General features: G+C 45.6%; 1 protein-coding gene across 13 annotated transcripts in view; it reads left to right on the forward strand.

Moving 5' to 3' along the window:
• The window catches only part of Dym (dymeclin), a 297,388-nt gene that overhangs the window by 209,485 nt on the left and 66,790 nt on the right, over window positions 1–21,113 (forward strand). Inside the window, 1 exon segment of one of the 13 annotated variants that reach the window (NM_001106133.2) lies at window positions 5,698–5,749. The exons of the other annotated variants lie outside the window; for them this stretch is intronic. Within the exon segment in view, the coding sequence (NP_001099603.2) occupies window positions 5,698–5,749 (52 nt within the window). 13 annotated transcript variants of the gene reach the window in all.

Consider the following 21,113-nt stretch of genomic DNA (forward strand, 5'->3'; position numbering starts at 1 on the left):
GTAGAGTGCTTACCTGGCATTCACAAGGTCCTGCGTTCAATCCCCAGTACCATATAACCCAGCTGTGATGGTGCACTCTGGAAATCCCAGCACTTGGAAGGTAGAGGGAGGCAGGAGCACCCAAAGTTCAAGGTCATCCTCAGTGTATAGTGAATTGAGGGCCAACCTGGGCTATAACAGACCCTGCCTCCAGAAAATGTAAACTTCACTTTTATAGGATTCAAATAAGACATTAATAAAGAGGGAGGAGGAAGAGGAAGAAGAAGAGGAGGAGGAGGAAGAAGAAGGAGGAGGAGAAGGAGAAGAAGAGGAAGGAGGAGGAGGAGAAGAAGAGGAAGGAGGAAGAGGAAAAGGAGGAGGAGGAGGAACAGGAGGAGGAGGAGGAGATGGTAGAGGAGGAGGAGGAAGAGGAGGAGGAGGAGAAGAAGAAGGAGGAGGAGGAGGAGGAGGGGCTGGAGAGATGGCTCAGCGGTTAAGAGCACTGACTGCTCTTCCAGAGGTCCTGAGTTCAAATCCCAGCAACCACATGGTGGCTCACAACCATCTGTAATGGGATGCTCTCTTCTCAAGTGTCTGAAGAGAACTACAGTGTTCATATAAATAAAATAAATAAATCTTTTTAAAAAAGAAGAAGAAGAAGAAGAAGAAGAAGAAGAAGAAGAAGAAGAAGAAGAAGAAGAAGAAGAAGAAGAAGAAGAAGGCGCAGCAGAAGCAGCACTAGGGGAAAGAAGCAGGCAGATCTCTAAGTCTGAGGTCAGCCTGGTCTTATATAGTGAGTTCTAGGAGAGTGAAGTGTTAGCCCACAAGCTAACAGAATAGGAGAAAATAGTGTCAAATCATATATCCAGAATATATGTGCAAAGCGTACAGTTCACCAGTAAAGATACAAATAGCACACTTAAAGACAGGACAGACACAACATTTTGTAGCTGTGTTCTGTGCATTTTGAGATACAGAAGGACTTGACGGCCTTTCTCGGTTTGGGGAGGTCCTGGGCCTGTAGGTGTTAGGAGAAGCAGCCTCTATGCCTGACAGGAGTAGGAAGCATTGCTGGCCAGAGGAGCGTAGGTGTGGCATGGGGTGCGGTCTAACCCCAGGAGAGCCACCCTTCACCAGCCATAGGAGAGGCACCATTCACCAGCCACAGGAGAGCCACCCTTCACCAGCCACAGGAGAGCCACCCTTCACCAGCCACAGGCAAGCAGCAAGACCGAGAGACTTGCCGTCTGTGCGGGGACATCTGAGTGTACTTTACACCTCAGGCAGGACTCTTCTGTCTTCTCAGTTCTCCTCGACCTTGAGATGCTGACCAACTGCTCACTGTGTGCTGCAGCCCGAGATGAGCCAAGACAGAGTGACCCTTGAGAGCAAAGGCTGAGTCCTGTTGGCATCCGCCTGCCTTTCCTGGATACTGTGGGTGATGCAGACTGGCAGAGAACTCACCAGGACCCATGTCTCCACTGCCATGAGACAACAAAGCAACATTTTCCAGCTCCCTTGCTTCCGGAGCTGAGCCGTGAGACTGGCTGTCCTGCGCAGGAGGAAGTGCTGTTTGTCCATACAGTCCTCCTTCTCCCTCATCATCCGCAAGCTGGATAGGCTAAACCAGTGGGAGACTGCATCGCCTCAGAAGGTCGTGTAATGTTCTTGTAGGTATGCCTTCAGGGCTGACCACTTGGTGTCACATAACCAATTGGTGCGCTTTTCCCTGGAGAAGGCAGTTTCTCTGCCCTTGGCATTTCTCAGTTGCTGTAGTTCTCAGCTGGCAGAGGCTTTTGAGGCCTCATGCTCCCCTCTTCCACATCAACGTGCCTACTGGTGTCTTCCTTGTTCCAGTCGTATTTAAACAGCCATGCTGGTGAGACATCATGGGTGTAGCTTCTCGGACTGCTTTAGGAGACGCAACCTCACAGCAAAGAGCCTATACTCCTGACAATTAAGTAATCCCCTCCCTCCCTCCCTCCCTCCCTCCCTCCCTCCCTCCCTCCCTCCCTCTGCAGTCTCCCTGAGCCTGGGCTTTGGGAGTTGCGCTGCAGATACATCAGTTGGGACTGGCTCCAAAGCCCTGTGTTGTGAGGTTGTGATGTTCTCCATCTGTTGCAAATCAAGAGTTTCCTTGATGAGGACTGAGGACGAATATGCAGAGTGTATTTAGGGACAGTGATAGGCTCTCCTCCAAGAGTTCCCTAGCCCTGGGTAGCTGGCTAGGTTTCCACCACCAGGCATGGTTTCCCTTTTGTTGAGTGGGTGAAATCATTTTTAAAAGTAGCATTTGGAGGAGTGGGACCAAAGAATCCAACACTTTCAAGGAAGTAAAATACGTCCTGTGAGCACCAGCGTGACACAGGAAGGTGTTAGTGAGCCGCACAGTGTGCAGACTGTCGTAGAGGGTAAGGAAACAGGCAAAGTACAGAGCACTGAAGCACGGGTCAGGCCCCAGCGAGGGGACTCCAGTGAGGGGGCTCAGTGGGGAAGGGCGCCTACTGCCATCGCTGCCTGCTTGAACTCCGTCCCCAGAACCTTCACGGTGGGACAACCAACTCCCACAGATTGTCCTCTGACCTCCTTGTGCATCACCTTCTCCCCTACCCCATCATAAAAGGAAAAGGGGAAAATGTCACTCATCAGAGTATAGCTATGCATTGCGTTCTTCTGAGGCTTTTTAAAAAGAGAGTTTACTCTTTATAGAGATTCCGTGGGAAATAACCTTCGTTATCTAAGTCCTTTTTAAATTTAGATTGGCTTACACACACATGATTGACAATACACTTTAAAAATAAAATGATTAGCACTGGGAAGTCAGATGGAGGAGAGAGGGTTGCATTTTTCTTTATAGGTAAGGTCATGGGATGTTGCCAGCCCAGGTGACTGGCTTTTCCTGCCTCCCTTCCTCCTCTCCCAGCTCCCAGAGGCTTGGCTTAAAGGGTTTTAGTGGTGGTGGTGGTAGTGATGATGATCTTGTTTCTTTGTTTGCTTGTTTGCTTAAGAATTTCTTCTTATATTTCATTCCATTTCCCCTTGATGAACATGTTAAATTTCTTGAAACTAAGAAATGACTAAAACACTAATTCTAACATTAAGCCTTCATTCCTTTCCTGGGTCCACTGACTTGTTCATCATGCCTCCCTGATGTCTTCAAAGTATTTATTTCTTGTCCTTCTGTACTTGATACTGCTAAACTGCCAGTGAGCTATTCAGAGACTGTCCCTGGGTCTGCACTAATTCTGGCCCTTCTTGAGCAGAATGTTCTCCGGGATTGTGGGAGGGTGCAGGGCTGGTGCACACTGCTGCTGCTGTTTACCTAGGCTGCTTTGCTGAGGCAGTGTCTGCCGAGGTCTGTTGTAAACTTGTTTTCCCTTTGTGATTACTCTGTACTTGAGGAGTTGCTTAAACTACGCCAAATCCTTTCCTGCCAGATACTGCCTATAGCACAGATCCCAAGTTTGCTCATTCAGTTTTTCTCATTCCTTCTACATTCATAAACAAGGAATAGTTAATATACACTGTAAAATGTTTGCCATAATAAGCAAATTAGCATATTCATTACCTCATGTGGTTGCCGTGTGTGTGTGTGTGTGTGTGTGTGTGTGTGTGTGTGTGTGTGTGTGTGTAGTGAACATTTTAGATCTCTTCACTCAGCAAATCTCAGGTACACTTAAGAATATTCCTAAGTACAGTCCACATCTGCACATTAAGTCCACAGGCCTCATTTGTCGGATGGCGGAAACCTCATGTCTTCTTCGGAACATCTGCTAGCTACTTCCTCTCCGCTTCTGTGAGTTCAGCTCGAGGTTCTATACAGAGGGGGATCACACAGCATTCATCTTTCTCACACAGCTCATGCCTATGCTGTTTCAAATGACAGACATTCCTTTTTATGCTGAGTGACATCGAGTTGTGGTACACACAGCGCTTGCTGGCGAGCCAGTCATCCGATGGCTTCCTGCCTCAGCTTTTGGGAATCATGCCACAGCGAATGAGGGTGCTGATAACTCTGAGGTACTGACTTCATTTCCTCTGGGTAGATACTCAGAAGGCTGATGGTTTAAATATTATCATGAAATATTTCCCTTTTAAAACGTCTACATTCTCATACCACCTGTAAGGATACAGTTGTTTTTCAACATCAGATAAAAAGTTATTTCCTAACTAAAAACTACCTAACTTAACATGAAACCGAGTCCTACATAAGATTGTCCTATTGTGGCTGGGAATCGGGAGTTCCGGTTTTTCTGAGGATGATCCTGGCTGGGTCTGTTATTATTTGGAAACTTGAAGTTGGCAGGCTCCCATCTTGTGTGCAAGGAGCAGTCAGTCCCTCAGGCGGGCGAGGCAGGCTTGTGCTGAGAGGAAGGGCGTCGGGGAGAGGGGGCCTTACCAGTGCTTCTGCAGGAATATGCTAGATGGCCCTTTTTCAGAATTTTAAAAGATCATTTAAAATACTTAAATAATTTTTATGTTCCTTCCTGTGGCTTCTAAAAAGAAATAAGCCATGTTTGCTGTAGCAATGATTAATTAGTGTTCTAAGTGAAGTTTAAAGAGCACAGAAAAAAATAAGCCATGAATATTAAATTCAGCACTAATGTGTGAGTTTTTTTTTTTTAAAAGAAAAACCTAATCAATTTCTCTTTTCCCTTTCTTTCCATCCTAGTGAAAACAGTTCTCTTACCTATGACTGCTGTAGCAGCACCTTTCCGGGTCGCGGCTCTAAGTTTCCCCTTATTTGGTTAGGAAACCCCGTTTTGGATTTTCTGTTTGCGTGCATTCTCTGTCTCCCTTTCTGCCTCAGTTCGTTGTTGCTAATGGGGGAGGGGCCCACCATTTGGAGTTCTTTGATTCGCCCTTGATTTGCATGGCAAATAGAGAGCAGCTGCCCACTGCAGCGGCTCACTCTTGAAGCCATGGTCCCTCCAGCGTCATCTGGAAACAATGTAGCTTGTAAAGCAAAGCTAAGAAGAAAAGGCAATGTTTGTTTTATGTGGGATGAATGATTTCTGTTGGGGTCCTTTAATTCGGCTATTATGAGGGTTATTAAAAAGCAGTATTACAAAAGAGGCTTAAATGAAAAGAATTTTTTTGAGCTGGTATCTTATTATTACAGTTGATTATAGTTGAAGCTACAAATGTTTTAGAAATGGCACTTTATTTTAGTTTCTCCAAATAAGACCCAAAAAACCAGTAATCTTACTCATTGTATGAGTGGAAATTCAATCTTTTCCTTGATTGATTTAATTTCTGAAAACAAATTGTATTTGAGAATTCAGTTCGAGCTATTTTTTTTTCATGGATTTTTGAAAATTTCTTACAAGGATAGTAAATATCCTTGCAGAAATATTTGAGGATCACCATAATGGAGTGGAGCAGAACCCTGAAATGCATCCATCCATTAGACTCATGGCATTATTTAAAAGTCAGTGCATTCCAAGTAAAGTCTGGCGACTTAATGTAGTCATGCCTTCCTTGAGTTCTAAGCTTGAGTGCGGAGGAGTCAGTGATGGGAACTGGTTTGCCTTAGGAAGTAGGAAAGCAGGGCATTCTTGCTTTGATGGGTGTTAGAGTCCATTCTGTCTTTGAGCTCGGTCAACTTTTCACGTGTCTGTTGGTACAACTGCTGCTTCCAGAGAGCTGCTGTTCAAGAGCTACACATCAGCACCTAAGTGGGGGCACCTAGCATGTCTGTTCAACTCCGTATGGCAGGCAGGCAGACTCGGTTACTTTCGTGCGTTTGAGCGACCTGCAGTCTCCTGTGGTATTTTCTGAGATCTTAAATTGATGTTTTCCCAGAGGACCTAAGAAGTGTGTGGTGTTCCTTTCGCACGCAGTACTGGAGAGCATGCTGGGTCCGTGGTGACCCATCCTCTGTAAGGTCCTCTTCAGCCTCTGCAGTTGGCTCAGGGTGTCATAACCTCAACAGTAAACACTGACTTCACAGTTTGGAGGCTGGGGTGCAAGAGCAGGATGCTAGCACACTGAGTTTTCCCTGCGGTGTGCGTGGGGGCCTTTGATTAGCACCTGCACCCAGCTGACCCTTGTCTCTGCCACTCACTGGTCCTGACAGCCCTGCCTCACCCCAGCTGTTCACCTCCCAGAGAGCCCCCCCTCACTTTATTCTCTGAGGTATCCCTGTGAGTTTGGAAAAGAGTTGAAGGACAATCTAGATTTGTGGGCAACAGTTGCCCACAAGTGAAGGAGTATACTCAAACTGACAGGAATGAAGCTAGGTTCTCTGAGTAACTCGTACCCTGTGAGGTGACTGATGAACTGTGCCTGACTCTGAAACAGCCTGACAACCAAATAAATGCAGTTGGTGAGCAACCAGACAGCTAAATGGCACGGTCCCTAGTAAACCACATCAGAGTGACCCAGGTGAGAGGAGACCAGATGCTGTCACTGGTGGCATGTGTGCAGAAGCTTTGGCTTTGTAATCTGAAGATGCAGGCTTGTGTTGTGTGAGAAAGGGCGAGCGATGGAGACATATTATAATGTCATTTCCCATTGTCCTTAGAACCCAAGCTTCCGAGGGAAGTCAGTATAGACAGAGGGAAAATAAAAGCAATTAAGTATAACCCTTTGATCTTGAATAGAAGTGATCGGGATGGGTTCTGTTTCTTCATATCTATTGCTGGGTCTAGCCATTTTATTTCTGTTCTTTGAACTCATAAAAGCAGTGACCAACCCAACCAACTAGCTTTGATCACCTCACAGCGACCCTTCCACTGGAAGCCCAGACAGTCTTCCCCCTTGCAGGAGGGTAGCACAGGTGAGAATGGATGCAGGGAACTCCCCTGTGGAGAAGCCTGAGAGCTAATAACCAATTGTGACTTTGCACTGCTGGCTTCCAGAAAGAAGCTGTCCCAGCTAGAACACACCCACCTAGGAAGTGGTTTTACACAAAACTAAACAAAATACAAACAAAAACCGGATCTGTTTGAGCCTCTAGGCCTGCCACCAACTTAAATGTCAAAAAGTACTATATTACATAGTACATGCAGGTCGAACAGTGATAGAGTTATCGCCATCCTCACTGGAAACTTGGCTGCAGATTCTGCTTCTAACAAGATGGCTTTAAAACTGTTCTTTGAACTAGGGAACAGGAGGGTGGTGACTACACAGGTGTCTCTTGTTGTTGTTGTTTGGTTTTGTTTCATTTGTTTGTCTGTTTGGTTAGGGTTTGGTTTTGTGTTGGGAGACAAGGTCTTACTGTGTAGCGACGGCTATTCTGGGCCCCACAGCAGTCTTCTGTTTCATTATTACACATTCCATTCTATTACATTGAGAGCTGTATAAAAATCTTGAATTTGCAGTTTCACAAAGGGGAACTACAAAGATGAAAAATGGACTGTAGAAAATGCATAATCTCTGTATGTGAATAATGGGCTGTAGAAAATGCATATCCTCCATAGGTGAATAATGATAGAAATCTGCTCCCCAACTCCCAGAGGGGAAAACATTTACATTCTCATTTTATAAATCACTAATAAATCACATTGTATGTCCACCCTACAAGAGTGGATTATGGATTTATTATGCCTCATAACAACTACATTAAAATAAAGAAATTCCTTAGTCTAACTGTGTTTTGCTTACTACACCTGAAAATAAGCACAACAGTCCTATTAATACTTGGCATGGTGGCTTGCCCATGGTGGTGTCCCAGCACTGTAGAAGCTGAGGCAGGAGGATCACCAGTACTTTAGGCCAGTCATGGCTTACATAGCAAGATCTTTCTCAAAAAAAAAAAAAAAAAAAAAAAATCCTGTTACTTGCTTCTCTGTTGCTTTTCAACCAGACTTGTAGTAGCTGAGCAGAGTAGACAGAACGTAATATCCATAAACGTGCATCTGGAACATTCCTCTGTTAAAGAGCATTTTCCCCACAGCTCCGAGTGAACAGCCATCAGGGCACAGATGTTAGAATCCTGCCTCAAGGAGTTAGCAGAGTATAAAGGAAAGAAAGAGTGTCTCATCTAGCAAGCCAATAAATGTGTAGTTATAATAGACCTAGGAAAAATAGGAGGAGCACAGTCCAAGAGGAATTGGAGAGCCCTAATTTAAATTTAGGGACACAGATATATCATTAGGTACCGCTGATGTTTAAGGACCTGCTAGATGAGAACACAGACAACAGAGCTAGCCAGGGAAGAAAGCGGGCATTTAACCACATCCACAAAGGCCCTGAGATAGAAACGTCAGAGGGACAGCAGAGGGAAGGTAACTTAGAAAAGACTGGAGTGGTGCATCAGTGCAAGGTCTCTGACGTCCCGTGTCACTCTCTGTAAGAAACTGGACTATCACCCGCGGTTCAGCAGCAACTCACTGACAGATGCTGAGTAGTGGTCATTGTACTTTTGTCCAATACTGGAGGAAAACGGTTTTAAAGGGTGAGTGAGGGCTGAGGGCATAGCCACGTCAGGTAAAGCTAACTAACACGCACTGAGCTGCGGCAGTGGTGAGCGAGAAGGTGATGTCACAGGAAAGGGGGAATCCACCCAGACTGCTTGTCCAGCCTTTTAAAGCTGGTACATGGTGTCAGGTAGCCGTGTTGTGCTGGCTAGTTTTATGTCAACTTGACACAAGCTGTAGTCATTTTGGAATAGGAAACCTCGACTGAAAAAACTGTTCCCACTAGACTGGCTATGGGCAAGCCTGTGATGCATGTTGCTGCTTGATGATTATGGGGGGGCCCAGCTCACCGTGGGCAGTGACATACTGGGCTAGTACTGTAAGAAATCAGGCTGGGCAGGCCAGTGAGTAGCAGTTTTCTATGGCCTCTGCATTAGTTCCTGCCCTGACATCCCTTGTGATGGAGTATGTCCTCAGAGCTGAAGATAAAATAAATCCTCCTCCCAGAGTTGACTGTGGTTGTGGTTTGTCACCGCAGTAGAAACCTAGCAAGGACTGTGTGTCGTAAAGAATCAGTCGTGAGTTGCAGATTGAGTGTGAGGATGAGAATGTGTCTATTGTGTTTAGGGAAACAGGCAGCACTTGGAGCTGGGGAGTGTTTGACTGGTGTTCACTGCTAAAAATGCTATGCTCATTGTAAGGCATAGATTATTTAAGTTGAAGTCTAAAAGAAAGGGGGGCAGGCATTAGCTTTCTCCTCACTTCTATTTAGCCTTCTTACTCTATACTTCTGTTGCTGCTGCCGCTGCTGTTGTTGTTGTTGCTGCTGCTGCTGCTGTTGTTGCTGCTGTTGCTGCTGCTGCTGTTGTTGTTGCTGCTGTTGTTGCTGCTGCTGCTGTTGTTGTTGCTGCTGTTGCTGCTGCTGCTGCTGCTGTTGTTGTTGCTGCTGCTGCTGCTGTTGTTGTTGTTGCTGCTGCTGCTGTTGTTGTTGCTGCTGTTGCTGCTGCTGTTGTTGCTGCTGCTGCTGCTGTTGTTGTTGCTGCTGTTGTTGCTGCTGTTGTTGTTGCTGTTGTTGTTGCTGTTGTTGCTGCTGCTGTTGTTGTTGCTGCTGTTGTTGCTGCTGTTGTTGTTGCTGCTGCTGTTGCTGCTGTTGTTGCTGCTGTTGTTGCTGCTGCTGCTGCTGCTGTTGTTGCTGCTGTTGTTGTTATTGTAGCTGCTGCTGTTGCTGCTGTTGCTGCTGCTGCTGCTGTTGTTTTATCATGCTCTATGAAGTTCTCATCTGGGCACTAATTATAGTAAGTGAAATTGTCTAAAATACATTTAGAGGCAAGGGAAATGGCTAAAGAGCTTACCACGGAGCATGAGGACGAGTTCAGACTTCAGAACCTGAATAGAAGTCAGGACACAGTGGCTGGCATTTTTAATCCCAGTGTTGGAGGTGAAGAAAGAAAGATCCCTGGAGCCTGCTGGCCAGCTGTCTGGACGAATCAGCAACTCCAGGCTGAGCTCCAGGTTCAGGTGAGAGACCCTGTCTCAAAAAAATAAGGTGGAGGGTGATTAAAGAAGACACACCTACAGTGCCCAGCAACCTGCTCATGGTTCAAAAAAAAAATACTCCTAAAAAGCGAGGATAAATGTGTTTTGGCTTGACGAATGTTTGTCATTTTACTATCAAAATATAGAAGAGGAAGAGACTTGAAACCCAAGCACCAGTGAAGGAAGTGCGTGCTGCCGTCTAACAAAGGACGACAGCGCCATGTGTGCGTGTGCGCGTGTGCCAACTCAGAAAGCTTTACACTGGGTTTTTTTCCCTTATGCTTTTATCCCAGTGTCCTTACTGTTATATTACTTCTGTAGAGCCTTCTGTCCAATGAGTTCAAAGCACTTACCGTCATCAAGTCATTTATTTCTTGGATTTATTGAATGGGCACCCATTGTTCAAAAGCCTGTGGGCGTAAGTACAAAGTTATAAAGGCACACAAATTAAATGTAATAGCACAGGAATAAGAGAGAAAAGCCTGCAGGATTGCCGCTTTGCCTGTTAGGAATGCTGTACTCCTTATAAAAAAAAAAAAAAAAAAAAGGAAAAGAGAAAGAAAAGAATAAGAAAGGAAACAGCAACAACAACCTGGACTTTATCCTGTCCTGAGAGCTACAAAAGACTCTGTCAGAGGACTGACCATGGTGTGCTGCTCAGAGAAGCCTCTTTGAACTTTGGGAGCACTCTGGAACATTCTGCTGCTCTCCCAGACCTAGATTTTTGCTCTAGCAACACATAAGAAATTCTTGTTCCCTCCTTCTGTCTGTTCTACACATTCAGACAGGGGGGAATTGGTTAACTGCCATCGTCTCAGCAATGTCATAAAATGTGAGGCATGCTCTTAGTCTCAGGCACCCAGCTAAATTTTGGGTTCACATTCAACTTTCTAACGTATAGAGGTAAATGTCTCCTTAATGTCTCCTTTATTCAAAATAAAGGAAATATGCTAATTTCAGCTTGGAAAATTTTTTTTCTTTTCTTTTTTTCAGAGCTGGGGATCGAACCTAGGGCCTTGCGCTTGCTAGGCAAATGCTTTATCACTGAGCTAAGTCCCCAACCCCCAGCTTGGTAAATTAATAAAATCTTAAATCATTCTAAATAGTTACTTTAAGAGAAACAAAGCCTTGTTTCTCAAAAGTAAAATGTCAATTAAAGATTACAAAGTTACGGTATTTCAGAACCGGAACACACATGCTGCAGGAGAGCCTAGCTGGCATGTGCTTGGCTTTGACACGGGTGCTGAGGTGGGAGCTAGTACAGAATTCCCAGAAGCCCTAATCAGACTCCCTATCAGCCAGCGTGACACTGAGCTCCACCACAGCCAAATCACAGAACAGAGAGACTCCTGAGCATGTGCCCGCCCAGTCCCACACTGCTCGACAGATTCTGTCAAAGGCAGATTCCACCTGTTGCACGTGGAGCTCGTGTACTGTGGAGTTCTCCCTCTGTGCCTTTGTCTGCCTTTTGGTTTTCTTGTGCTTTTTGCTCAACATGTCTGATTTCTCATACAATTTACTCAAATTTTAACAGACTTAAAGTTGAAGCTGCTGAGAAGGTTATAATCATTCTTTAATTTGGCTTAACACGCCAGAGTTAGAGAAAGCTGTAACTTTTGGATAATAACCAACAAATTAGTCCAAATAATGTCACAACACATTTCTTACGTATTAACCAAATGTGTGGGAAAACTCTGCTTCCCAAAATGCTTACTTAGAGAGGCACTGTTCCTTAGTGCTGTATAATTACCGAAGTTGGGTTCTTACTGCCGTCGACTAACTCCTAGTGTGATGCCTCAGGAAACCCAAAGCAATTTCACACTCACACCCAGAGCCTTGCTTGTGCTGGGCAAGTGTCATGCCACTGACTACATACTGAGGTCTGTTTTAGCTGAGAGTGAGCCCCAGGAATGCTAGCCCCAGGAATGCTGGGATTACAAGCACACACCGCCACACCCAGCTCTAGGGGGTGGAGGAGCACACACATGTGTCGTGGTGTGAGTCACTCCTCTCCTACCTTTAACATGTGCTCTAAGCATCACACCCAGGGCCACATGCCAGTGTGGCAAGCACTTCATTGTCTTCAGACTCAAAGCCAGAGCCTTGTTGCCTTCCCAGCCCTCACTGGCTTTGTTAAAAGAACAGATTTTTCTGTAATTGTTCCTATACATATTTAGGTCCTTGCCAAAGTTAAATGAATGACTGTCATTGTGAAAAGACTTTCTGTCACCCTGTCTCCTGCAGAGCAAGAACAGTTCAGTGTGTACGGCGTGCATTTAAGATGGGGCATCATCTACCATCACTAACTCTAGGTCTCAGAGAAAGCATGGTCTGCCTGTAACTAAATCAAACGCTGAAACTGCCTGTTTCTCATCTACAAACTCAGGACAACTGACCAGAGAACTGTACACTTCCTGCTACCTCTTGCTCACCTCTTTTCTTTTTCCCAGTAGTCAAAGATCAGAATGTCAGGCTAGAGAAGCAAAATGGTGTCTTGTTTGTTTGTTTATGTTTTGTTTTGCTGAAATAAGGTCTCACTGTGTAGTCATTCAAACTCAAAGTCATCCTCCCCCTGCCTCAGCCTCTTTAGTGTTGGAAGGACAAGCAGGTACTGCTACACCCGTCAGAGAAGTCACATTTCATTGGCACACATTTCTAAACCCACAGATAGTCATCTTCACATCGGACAGCCCTGTAGCTCTGCAGTACAGACAGGCATTGTGTTTGCGCTTAACAAGACAGTCCGTTCCCAAGGGGTTGAAGGAGTTGTTTACCTCAGAGCACTCCTTGGGCTCCTGGCCCAGCATTCGTCCCGTCCCACTAGGGCATGGCGTGAACACATAGTGTTACTTTTACCAGAGGCCAAGGCCCTCCCCAGGGCCTGCTTTACCCATTCAGCCACCAAGCATAAGCTCGAGGTAGGTCCAGGAAGAAGAGGTTTGATTGTCACGTTGCTCCCAGTAGAAGCCATGATGTGACGTCAGTTCAGAGCATTCTAGTAATAAGTGACAGAAATAAACAATGTTTGAGAGCTTGACATGCTTTAAGAAACATCATTTTAGGGGCTGGGGTACCATTTAGCTCAGTGGTAGAGCGCTTACCTTGGAAGCGCAAGGCCCTGGGTTCGGTCCCCAGCTCCGAAAAAAAGAACCAAAAAAAAAAAAAAGAAACATCATTTTATTACTTCCTAGTGCGGCCGCTGTGCTTTGGTGAGAAATGGCGCCAAGTAAACCCGAAGGCCATGGACACAAAATCTTGGAAGGTTTTGCTTACAGCACACTCATTACTACAGTGTCTTCTGTGTGGTTATTTTCTTCCTCATAAAAACAAAAACAAAAACAAAAAAACTCTTCCTTATCCTCAAAGCAATCCAAATAAGCTAAGAGTTTCCTTAGAGGGACTGGGGCAGTGGACTATTGGTCGAGTCATACACATGTAAAGACCTGAGCTTGGATCCCCAGCACACACAGCAGGCTAGGCATGGTAACCCTTGCCTGCAGGATTACTGGAGAGGCAGACAGTAGGAGTTCACTGGCCACTGGGCTCACTCAGCAGCCGAGTATGCTAGCGCCTGTTCTTCAAGAGAGCCTGTGTCAACAAGGGAAAATGGACAGCAGTGGAGGACACCCAGCATTGCTCTCAGGCCCTCCTACATATGCATAGACTTACACACAGAAGAGTTGCTTACAGCAAGGAAGACCACATTCCTCTTCACAAGTCAGTTATTACCATACCATTTTGAGAAGGGGGGTCTTCTATTTTAATTTTAATCTTTCATTCATTGACAATTTCTAAAACCTTTCTGGAAAATAAAAGCAGATATCTCTCTCTCTCCCTCCCTCACTCACATACATACACATGTGCGCACGCACACACACACACACACACACACACACACACACACACACACACACAGTTGACACCAGTTAGCAGACAATGGTTACTCCTAACTCAGGATGTGATGACACTGGGTGTCACTCTGAGGTGAGCCCTCTGAAGTCTGGCCTTATTAAGGAAGCAGATCTTCAGTTCCACTACCCCCCCCCCCAATTGATTTCATAGCATGTGAGCATAAAGAATGAAAATTTTGAATTTTTAAGCATATAATCACAAACAACATGGATCATGTGCGCTCTTTGGGTGCCTTTGAGGTTCAGAAAATATAAACCCACTCACATCTATCCTGGGGAAATCTTGACACTTGCTGTGGCAAATGTCCTTTGTTAATATAAAGATTTTCAGACTGCTTTTAAATCAATCTCCGCCATAAGAAATAAATTGCAAATTTAGTACAGGGCCACCTCCTAAAGTTTTTGAATGGTAATTGCTAGGCAATAGACAGTTCCCATGGCAACATCAGTGAGCCCTTGTTCTAATTGTAGGTACAGACTGAGTCACCCCCATTGCCATTGACCTTGGCTGAATTGTGAGCATTAGCAGTTATCTGGACAAAATGTGGGCATTGTCCCGTTCATTAGGCAACTGTAACAATGGCGTTTGATCATCAAAGTGCTGAATGGGTGTAGTGCAGCGGGGTTTAAGTCAGGCTGTCTTCAGTTAGGGTCACCTGCATCAGTTATGGTGACAGCACTACACTTAGAGTATTTTTAACATATTTCTAAACAAATTAACTGGTTAGTGTAACAATAACATTTACGTTGTTAAAGTTCTCAAGAATTCAATTTTAATGTACATTTTTACTTCTCGAAAAGCTCAATATAGCGTAATATTTTGCTCTTAAATGTTTTCTTAGTATTTATGTTCATTCTGCATTCTTAAGATTGTATTATGCTAATTATGCGTGTATGTATATATGTGTGTGTGTGAGTGTTTGTGTGTGTGTGTGAGTGTTTGTGTGTGTGTGTGTGTGTATTGGGTGGGTGTGTGTGTGTGTGTGTGTGTGTGTGTGTGTGTGTGTGTGTGTTTCTTCATGTCTGCATGTGCTAGAGGTCAAGAGATGCTAGATCCCTGCAACTGGAGTTCGAGACAGTTGTAACCTCCCAAAATGAGTGGCGGGATCAAAGCTTGGCTCCTCTGGAAGAGGACCACTGCCCTTAGCCACTGGGTCATTTCTCTGAACCCCAGCTCTGGCTTTTCCCCCACCATGTCAGCCCTTTCTTTCTCCCACTTCACATACCTCATAACAGCAGCATTACTTCTGTAATTACTGGCCTCTGTGATTTCCTCTCTAAATCTAACAATCCTAACTCCCTCCTCTGCTGACTCACTGTGATCACCGCTGCAGCTTTTTATTTCACCGTTGAGTCCAATCTGCATATGCCGTATTAAGTGTTTTGATGACACTGGTCTTTTACAACTCTGAATGAACTTGATCAGATTTAGAAATCATACTTATGTTTCTGATTTAAGAAGGAATGAAATGAGGGTCAGTGAAGTGGCTCAGCAGGCTACGGTGCTGGTGGCCAAGTCTGGTGCCTGAGTTCAGGAACCGAATGGCAGAAGGAGAGAGCTCACTCTCAGACATTGTCGTCTGAGCTACATGCTCACACCATGGCACCTTCATGCCCCGCCCCCGTGTGCACATTAAGTCAATAAATAACAACAGAAAGCTGTCCTTTGATCTAGAGAGAGGGCTCAGTGATTAAGAGCACTGGCCGCTCTTTGAGAGGACCTGGCTTCAATTCGGAAAACCCACATGATGGTTCACAACCGTCTGTAACTCCAGTTCCAGAGGATCCAGCTCCTTCTTCTGGCCTCCAAGGACACAAAGCACGCACGTGCTATACATACATACATTCAGGTAAAACATAAAACACCCATACACATAAACACAAGTAAACCATTTTAAATGCTTCTGTAGCCTTGTATATTCTCTATATAAACATTTACTTTTTTTTTTGGCTAAAGTATTTTACAGTAAATCCTGGAATTTTATCTTTTCATACTTTGATGTACATCTCCAAAAACAACATCATTTTCTTTTATAATATCACACCATTATCACATCTAACAAAAGCAGTCATATTCCCAAGGCATAATCTCATGGAGCATAATCATATTTCTCCTGAATTCTCAGAAATGGCTCTTGGCAGTGTGTTAAATTAGAATTAAGATTCACACATTTGGTTGTTATATCTCCTAAGACTTTAAATTAGAGCAATCCACTTCCCTTTTCTTTCCAGCCATTAACACATTGCAGGAGCCTAACCACTTGTACAGAATCTTTCTTTCCCATTCTAAGCATAGCTTTTTGGGTTGGCTTGGGGTTGGGGGACGGTTATCTCCTGTTGGCCTCCTTTTAATCTGCTCTCCGCTCCTCATAAGTAGAGGAAGTGGGTATTGACACTAAAGGCTTGCATAGATGCAGACAGATTTGTCTTTCACAGGAGTCCAGCTTGCTTCCCACACTGGATTGGACAGTTCCCCTCAGTCCTGTTCTGTGGTGGAGACTGAGTAGATTGGTTTCCCCAAACTGCAGAAGCGGAAGCCTTCACCACCTTGGCTGTTTGAATGCTGGGCTTAATGAGGTGATTAGGATTCAGATACATCATAGGGGTGATGCCCTATCCAGTAGGTCTGAGGGCCGTCCAGAAAGGGGAAGCACACAGGTGTCCCGTGTGTGTGTGTGTGTGTGTGTGTGTGTGTGTGTGTGTGTGTGTGTGTGTCTGGTCTCCCAGGGCCGTCCAGAAAGGGGAAGCACACAGGTGTCCCGTGTGTGTGTGTGTGTGTGTGTGTGTGTGTGTGTGTGTGTGTGTGTGTGTGTGTCTGGTCTCCCAGGTGTCCGTGTGTGTGTCTGTGTCTGTCTGTGTGTCTGTGTGTCTGCCTGGTCTCCCCTGCTGCACGTCAGTGCTTTGCCCTCTAGCATCAGCAATTTGCACTTGACAGAAACGGATGTGTGGCTTTCATGCCGGGATCGGGACACGGGTTTCGCCATTATCCCATTATGGCCTGCTTCCTTGGGCCTCCCTCGGGCTTATGTTGTTTACTATCTAATTTTCCTGTTTAGGAATGATTGTATGATTTTGCATCTTTGTAGGACTGAAGAGGGCTCAACTGTCAGAAGCACACCGTGCCCTTGCAGCAGACCTGCACTCACACATACATAGCCACACACAGACACACAACTAAAAAGTTGTGGGTTTTTTGTTTGCTTGCTTGTTTGTTTTTAAATCTTTGAGACATGGTCTCACTGTGAGCCCTGGGTAGCCTGGAACCTGCTATACAGTCAGGCTGGCCTCAGACTCAGTCACCTGCCTGACAACATTTTTTTTAAAGAGACTAGATTTTTGTTTTTCATTATTGTCTGTGTGTGTGTGTGTGTGTGTGTGTGTGTGTGTGTGTGTGTGTGTGTGAGCACACCACAGAGCATACTCACAGGTCAGAGGACAGCTCTTAGAAGTCCATTCTCACCTGCCACCTTGTAGAATCCATGATTCAAACTCAGGTCATGGGGCCTCATTCCGTTATGCCACCTTCCTGGCTGCGTCTTTAAATTCACCTCGGGTTGTTGCAACTCTTTAATACCAGGTACACTGGCTCTGAGCGATTCGCGTTTTCTGAGTGATTTCCAGGGTTTCCTCATCCGTCTTTCACGTTTTGTGTAGATTGCTGACACTTTTCTTGTCATCAATCTTCTCCTGTGTATGGAGTCCCTGCTTTAATTAAATTTCTCTTTCATTCAAAGTTGTTTTTTTTTTTTCCCTTTTAAGAGTTTTGAGCCCCCCCCCCCCAACTCCTTCCTATCTCTCTATGAAGCTTATGAAAATAGGTTCCTCTTTTTTTCAGTTTTCTTTACATTCGGGTAGAATCGATGGCTCAGCTAGGCTGCCCTGCCAGAGGCTCCCCATTTGAGCTCCCCTCGTCAAGGTGGCGCTTCTCAGCTGTCTGTAACCACGGCGAGCGCCCTCTCCTGCTCTCCTTAGGCACGGACACAGGTGTGGTGCCCAGCACTCAAGCAGACAAGTGCTCATTCTTGGAAATAAAATTTAAACGGTGGGGAGGACATTCCAGCTTCATTTTACATTCTAAGTCCTTATGTTCTAGAAATCTTTTGTTGGAAAAATGGATTAGAAATCCATCCTTTATGGTCCGTGGCAGTGTCTTTGTTTTTCGCTTGGATGCTTCTCAGAACAGGAAACTGAGTCATAGAGACTGCTAACTTCTCTCTCTCTTCTCGTGTATTGAGTTTTCCTGAGTCCTTGCCTGCCTTTCTCTTCTGCCTGTCTGCCCTAGAGTAGCTTTACCCAGCATGTTGCTGTGATAGAACGTCTTCCGTGGCATCAGCCACAGTCCGAGCCCCTGCCGTCGCCTCCCCATCTTGCACTGCTCGCACTGGACCTCATATAGCAGCCCCTGTGGGGTGTTCCTCTGTCTCTCTGCATAGGAAGGAGCCGGGCTCACCAAGCAGCTCGTTTTATCTCATTGACTTACAGAGTCATCCCTGATAGGTCCAGAACTCTGGAGGTGCACATTACCTGGCTTTCCTGACTGTAGAGGGAGAGAAGTATTCTTTGCCATCCCACATCCTAAGCAGGAAGTCAAGGCCGTTTCCTGGTGTGTCATCTTCCACCACATCCCTTCACCTCCCACAGCCCATCAGAAGGAACTGAGGCACAAGAAAGGGATTTGCCTAAGTCCACAGCGAGCCAGGAGCTAGAAGACAGCCCCAGAATGCCCCGTGCTGACCGGCAACCAGCTCTCAGGTGCTGCTGTTGTCAGCACTGCGGACTCCAAGAATGGTTGTCTGGTGGTTAAGGCAGTCACTGTCACAGGTCCCCGTCCTCCTCCATGCTACCAGTGACCATTCAGCACTGTGACGGAATCAGAAGCAAAGTTTTAATGGTATTAGTTTGAGGTCACTGAGGATTTTTATGTTAATCATATTTTCAGTAGCTAATAAAATTTGCTTTCTGGGTTGAGTAATTTTCCTATTTTTTTATGGAGATTTAGGCATGAGTAGCTATTTTGTGAATGACTAACATAGTTGACTCGGCAGACATTGCTGAGCTGGGGAGACTGACACAGGCTCTGGACCTCCCCAAACGGAAAAGCAGAAAGAGCAGGTGGGAGCGGGCGGGGGAGGGGAGGGTGTTTGTTGTTTTCTTTGTGGGCAAGGCACGTCTCCCAGAGTGTTGTTTTACCGGGGTTTACTCAAGATTCTACTTTTTATAGAGTGTGGAACAGTATTTTTAAAGAACAATTCAAAAACGAATGCAGACTCTGAAGGAGAGCATTTAAATTGTCAGGCTCTGGCACAGGCACTGTTGTGGCTTCCAGCAGAACCTGGGGAAGGTGGCCGGCTCCGCTCTGAATGGCACCCAGGGTTGCTGGAACCCGAAGGGCAGAGAAGCCACTGCAGGCATCGTTGGAGGAAAGCTGCCCCAGGCTGAGAGCAATCCCAGAGCAGCCCTCTCTCCAGCTCACCCTGCAGGGACCCAGTCAGCAGCACCGCTGGTCTTCTCTCAGAGCATTCCTTCTTTTGTGAATTATCTGGCCATTTTCCAGTTGTGGGAAACTGTGACGTTAACCAATGTCCCCTAGTGGCCACAGTTATCTTACTCCGTGCCACCAGTGCCAGCACAACAGCGTGATGCAGATCACTCATCCCAGGTTCTAGCTAGGCCTGTGGGTGACATTCAGACTGTGTCCAAGGAAGGGAGAGGAAGACTACGGGGCTACATTCCCACACACAGGAGGCCCGCAGAGCTCTGCTTCCCTGCCACCTGCCTCCCTCCCTCGATTAAAGTTACCTATTGTCTCCTTTGGTTCCAGGATTTACTCTTGGGCTGTGATCTGTGTGTAATATAAAGCCAGTTCTTTCTATCACAAGCTGGATGTTTTGGGAGAGATCCAGTTCTGGCTAGAAATAACATGGTCACAAAGCTTTTCAGTGTGTGTGCCAGTGAATTAACAACATAAAGATAAGAAGAGTCTATCACCAAAAGACGGCCTTTGAAGGCCCGAGCCGGCCCGTGTGTTTCCTCCCCCTCCCCGCCTTTGGCAGAGTCCCATTAATTTTGTTGAAGGTTTTATTTTCTGCTGAAAATGCAGGAAATTTAGACAACTTTCTTGGAATCCCCCCAAAACTAATACAAACAAGATACATATGCTTCTCCTAAGGAAACTAAAAATAAATGATTTGAAACTGTATAAATTCCCTCTTAAGAGGAAAAAGAAGTTTTCAAAATGAGAGGCGGCCATGAGTGTTGTTAACATGGTAAAATATTCCCACAACTGCCAACTGGGCCATCAATATTGAGTTACTCCTTAACACAGAGTTGTCGGACACTCGTCCCTACAAGTACAGACACCAGAGCATTTGAGCCTAGGACTATTCACACACACACACACACACACACACACACACACACACACACACACACACACACACACACACACACACCCACCCCCCCCCTTGGCTTGGCTTGGCTTGGCTTGGCTTGCTGACTTGGTCTGGGCTCCATTCCTACCATGCAAACTGCACGGCATATCCTGAAAAGAGCAGGTTACGGATTGAAAAGGCACAGGTTTTTGTTCTGAATGCGCGGTTGCTCTAGCCAGGAGCCATCACGCAGGTGTTGCTTTTGAAAAAGGGATTTCCCCTGTAGCTCAGACTGGCCTAGATGAGATCTTCCTACCTCTACCCTGAGTGTTTATATCATGTTGCTTGTTTTCCAGAGATCGGGTCTGAACATGGCTAGCCTGGAACTCACTATGCAATATGGAGACCAGGCTGGCCTGGAACTCACAGAGATCCTCCTGCCTCAGCCTCCCAGGTTCCGGGATTAAGAGCACGTACAAGCACACCTATCTTTCTTAGTTTTAAATGAACCAACGTATTCCTTCCATTATTTTATTGTAAGATTTTGCTTTAAATGTGTGTACCAGTTTGCCTGAATGCATGTGTGACACAAATCAGAAGCGGATGTCTGATCCTTAGAACTGGAGTTACAGTTGATTGTGAGTGTCCATGTGGATGCTCAGAACTGAACCCAGGTCCTCTTCGAGAGCAGCAACTGCTCTTAACCACCAAGCCATCTCTGAACCCCATGCTTTCATTATATTTTAACTAGTCCTTCAGGGGATACTGTACAAAAAATTGATTTACCCCGTACAGTAAAATAAGCTTTATAAAAGTGTTATTTTTTAAAATATAACCAGTTCCTTCAGTTCTCTCAGTTGGTTGTGCCATTTTGGGTGGCTTAGGGCTAGCAGTCAACAAACATCTAAATCCCAGCACTCTCTTGAGTTTGAGGCTTGGTCTGCAGAGAGTTC

The sequence above is a fragment of the Rattus norvegicus genome, chromosome 18 (assembly GCF_021556685.1).
Source record: "Rattus norvegicus strain SHRSP/BbbUtx chromosome 18, alternate assembly SHRSP_T2T, whole genome shotgun sequence".
In the NCBI taxonomy this organism is placed as follows: domain Eukaryota; kingdom Metazoa; phylum Chordata; class Mammalia; order Rodentia; family Muridae; genus Rattus; species Rattus norvegicus.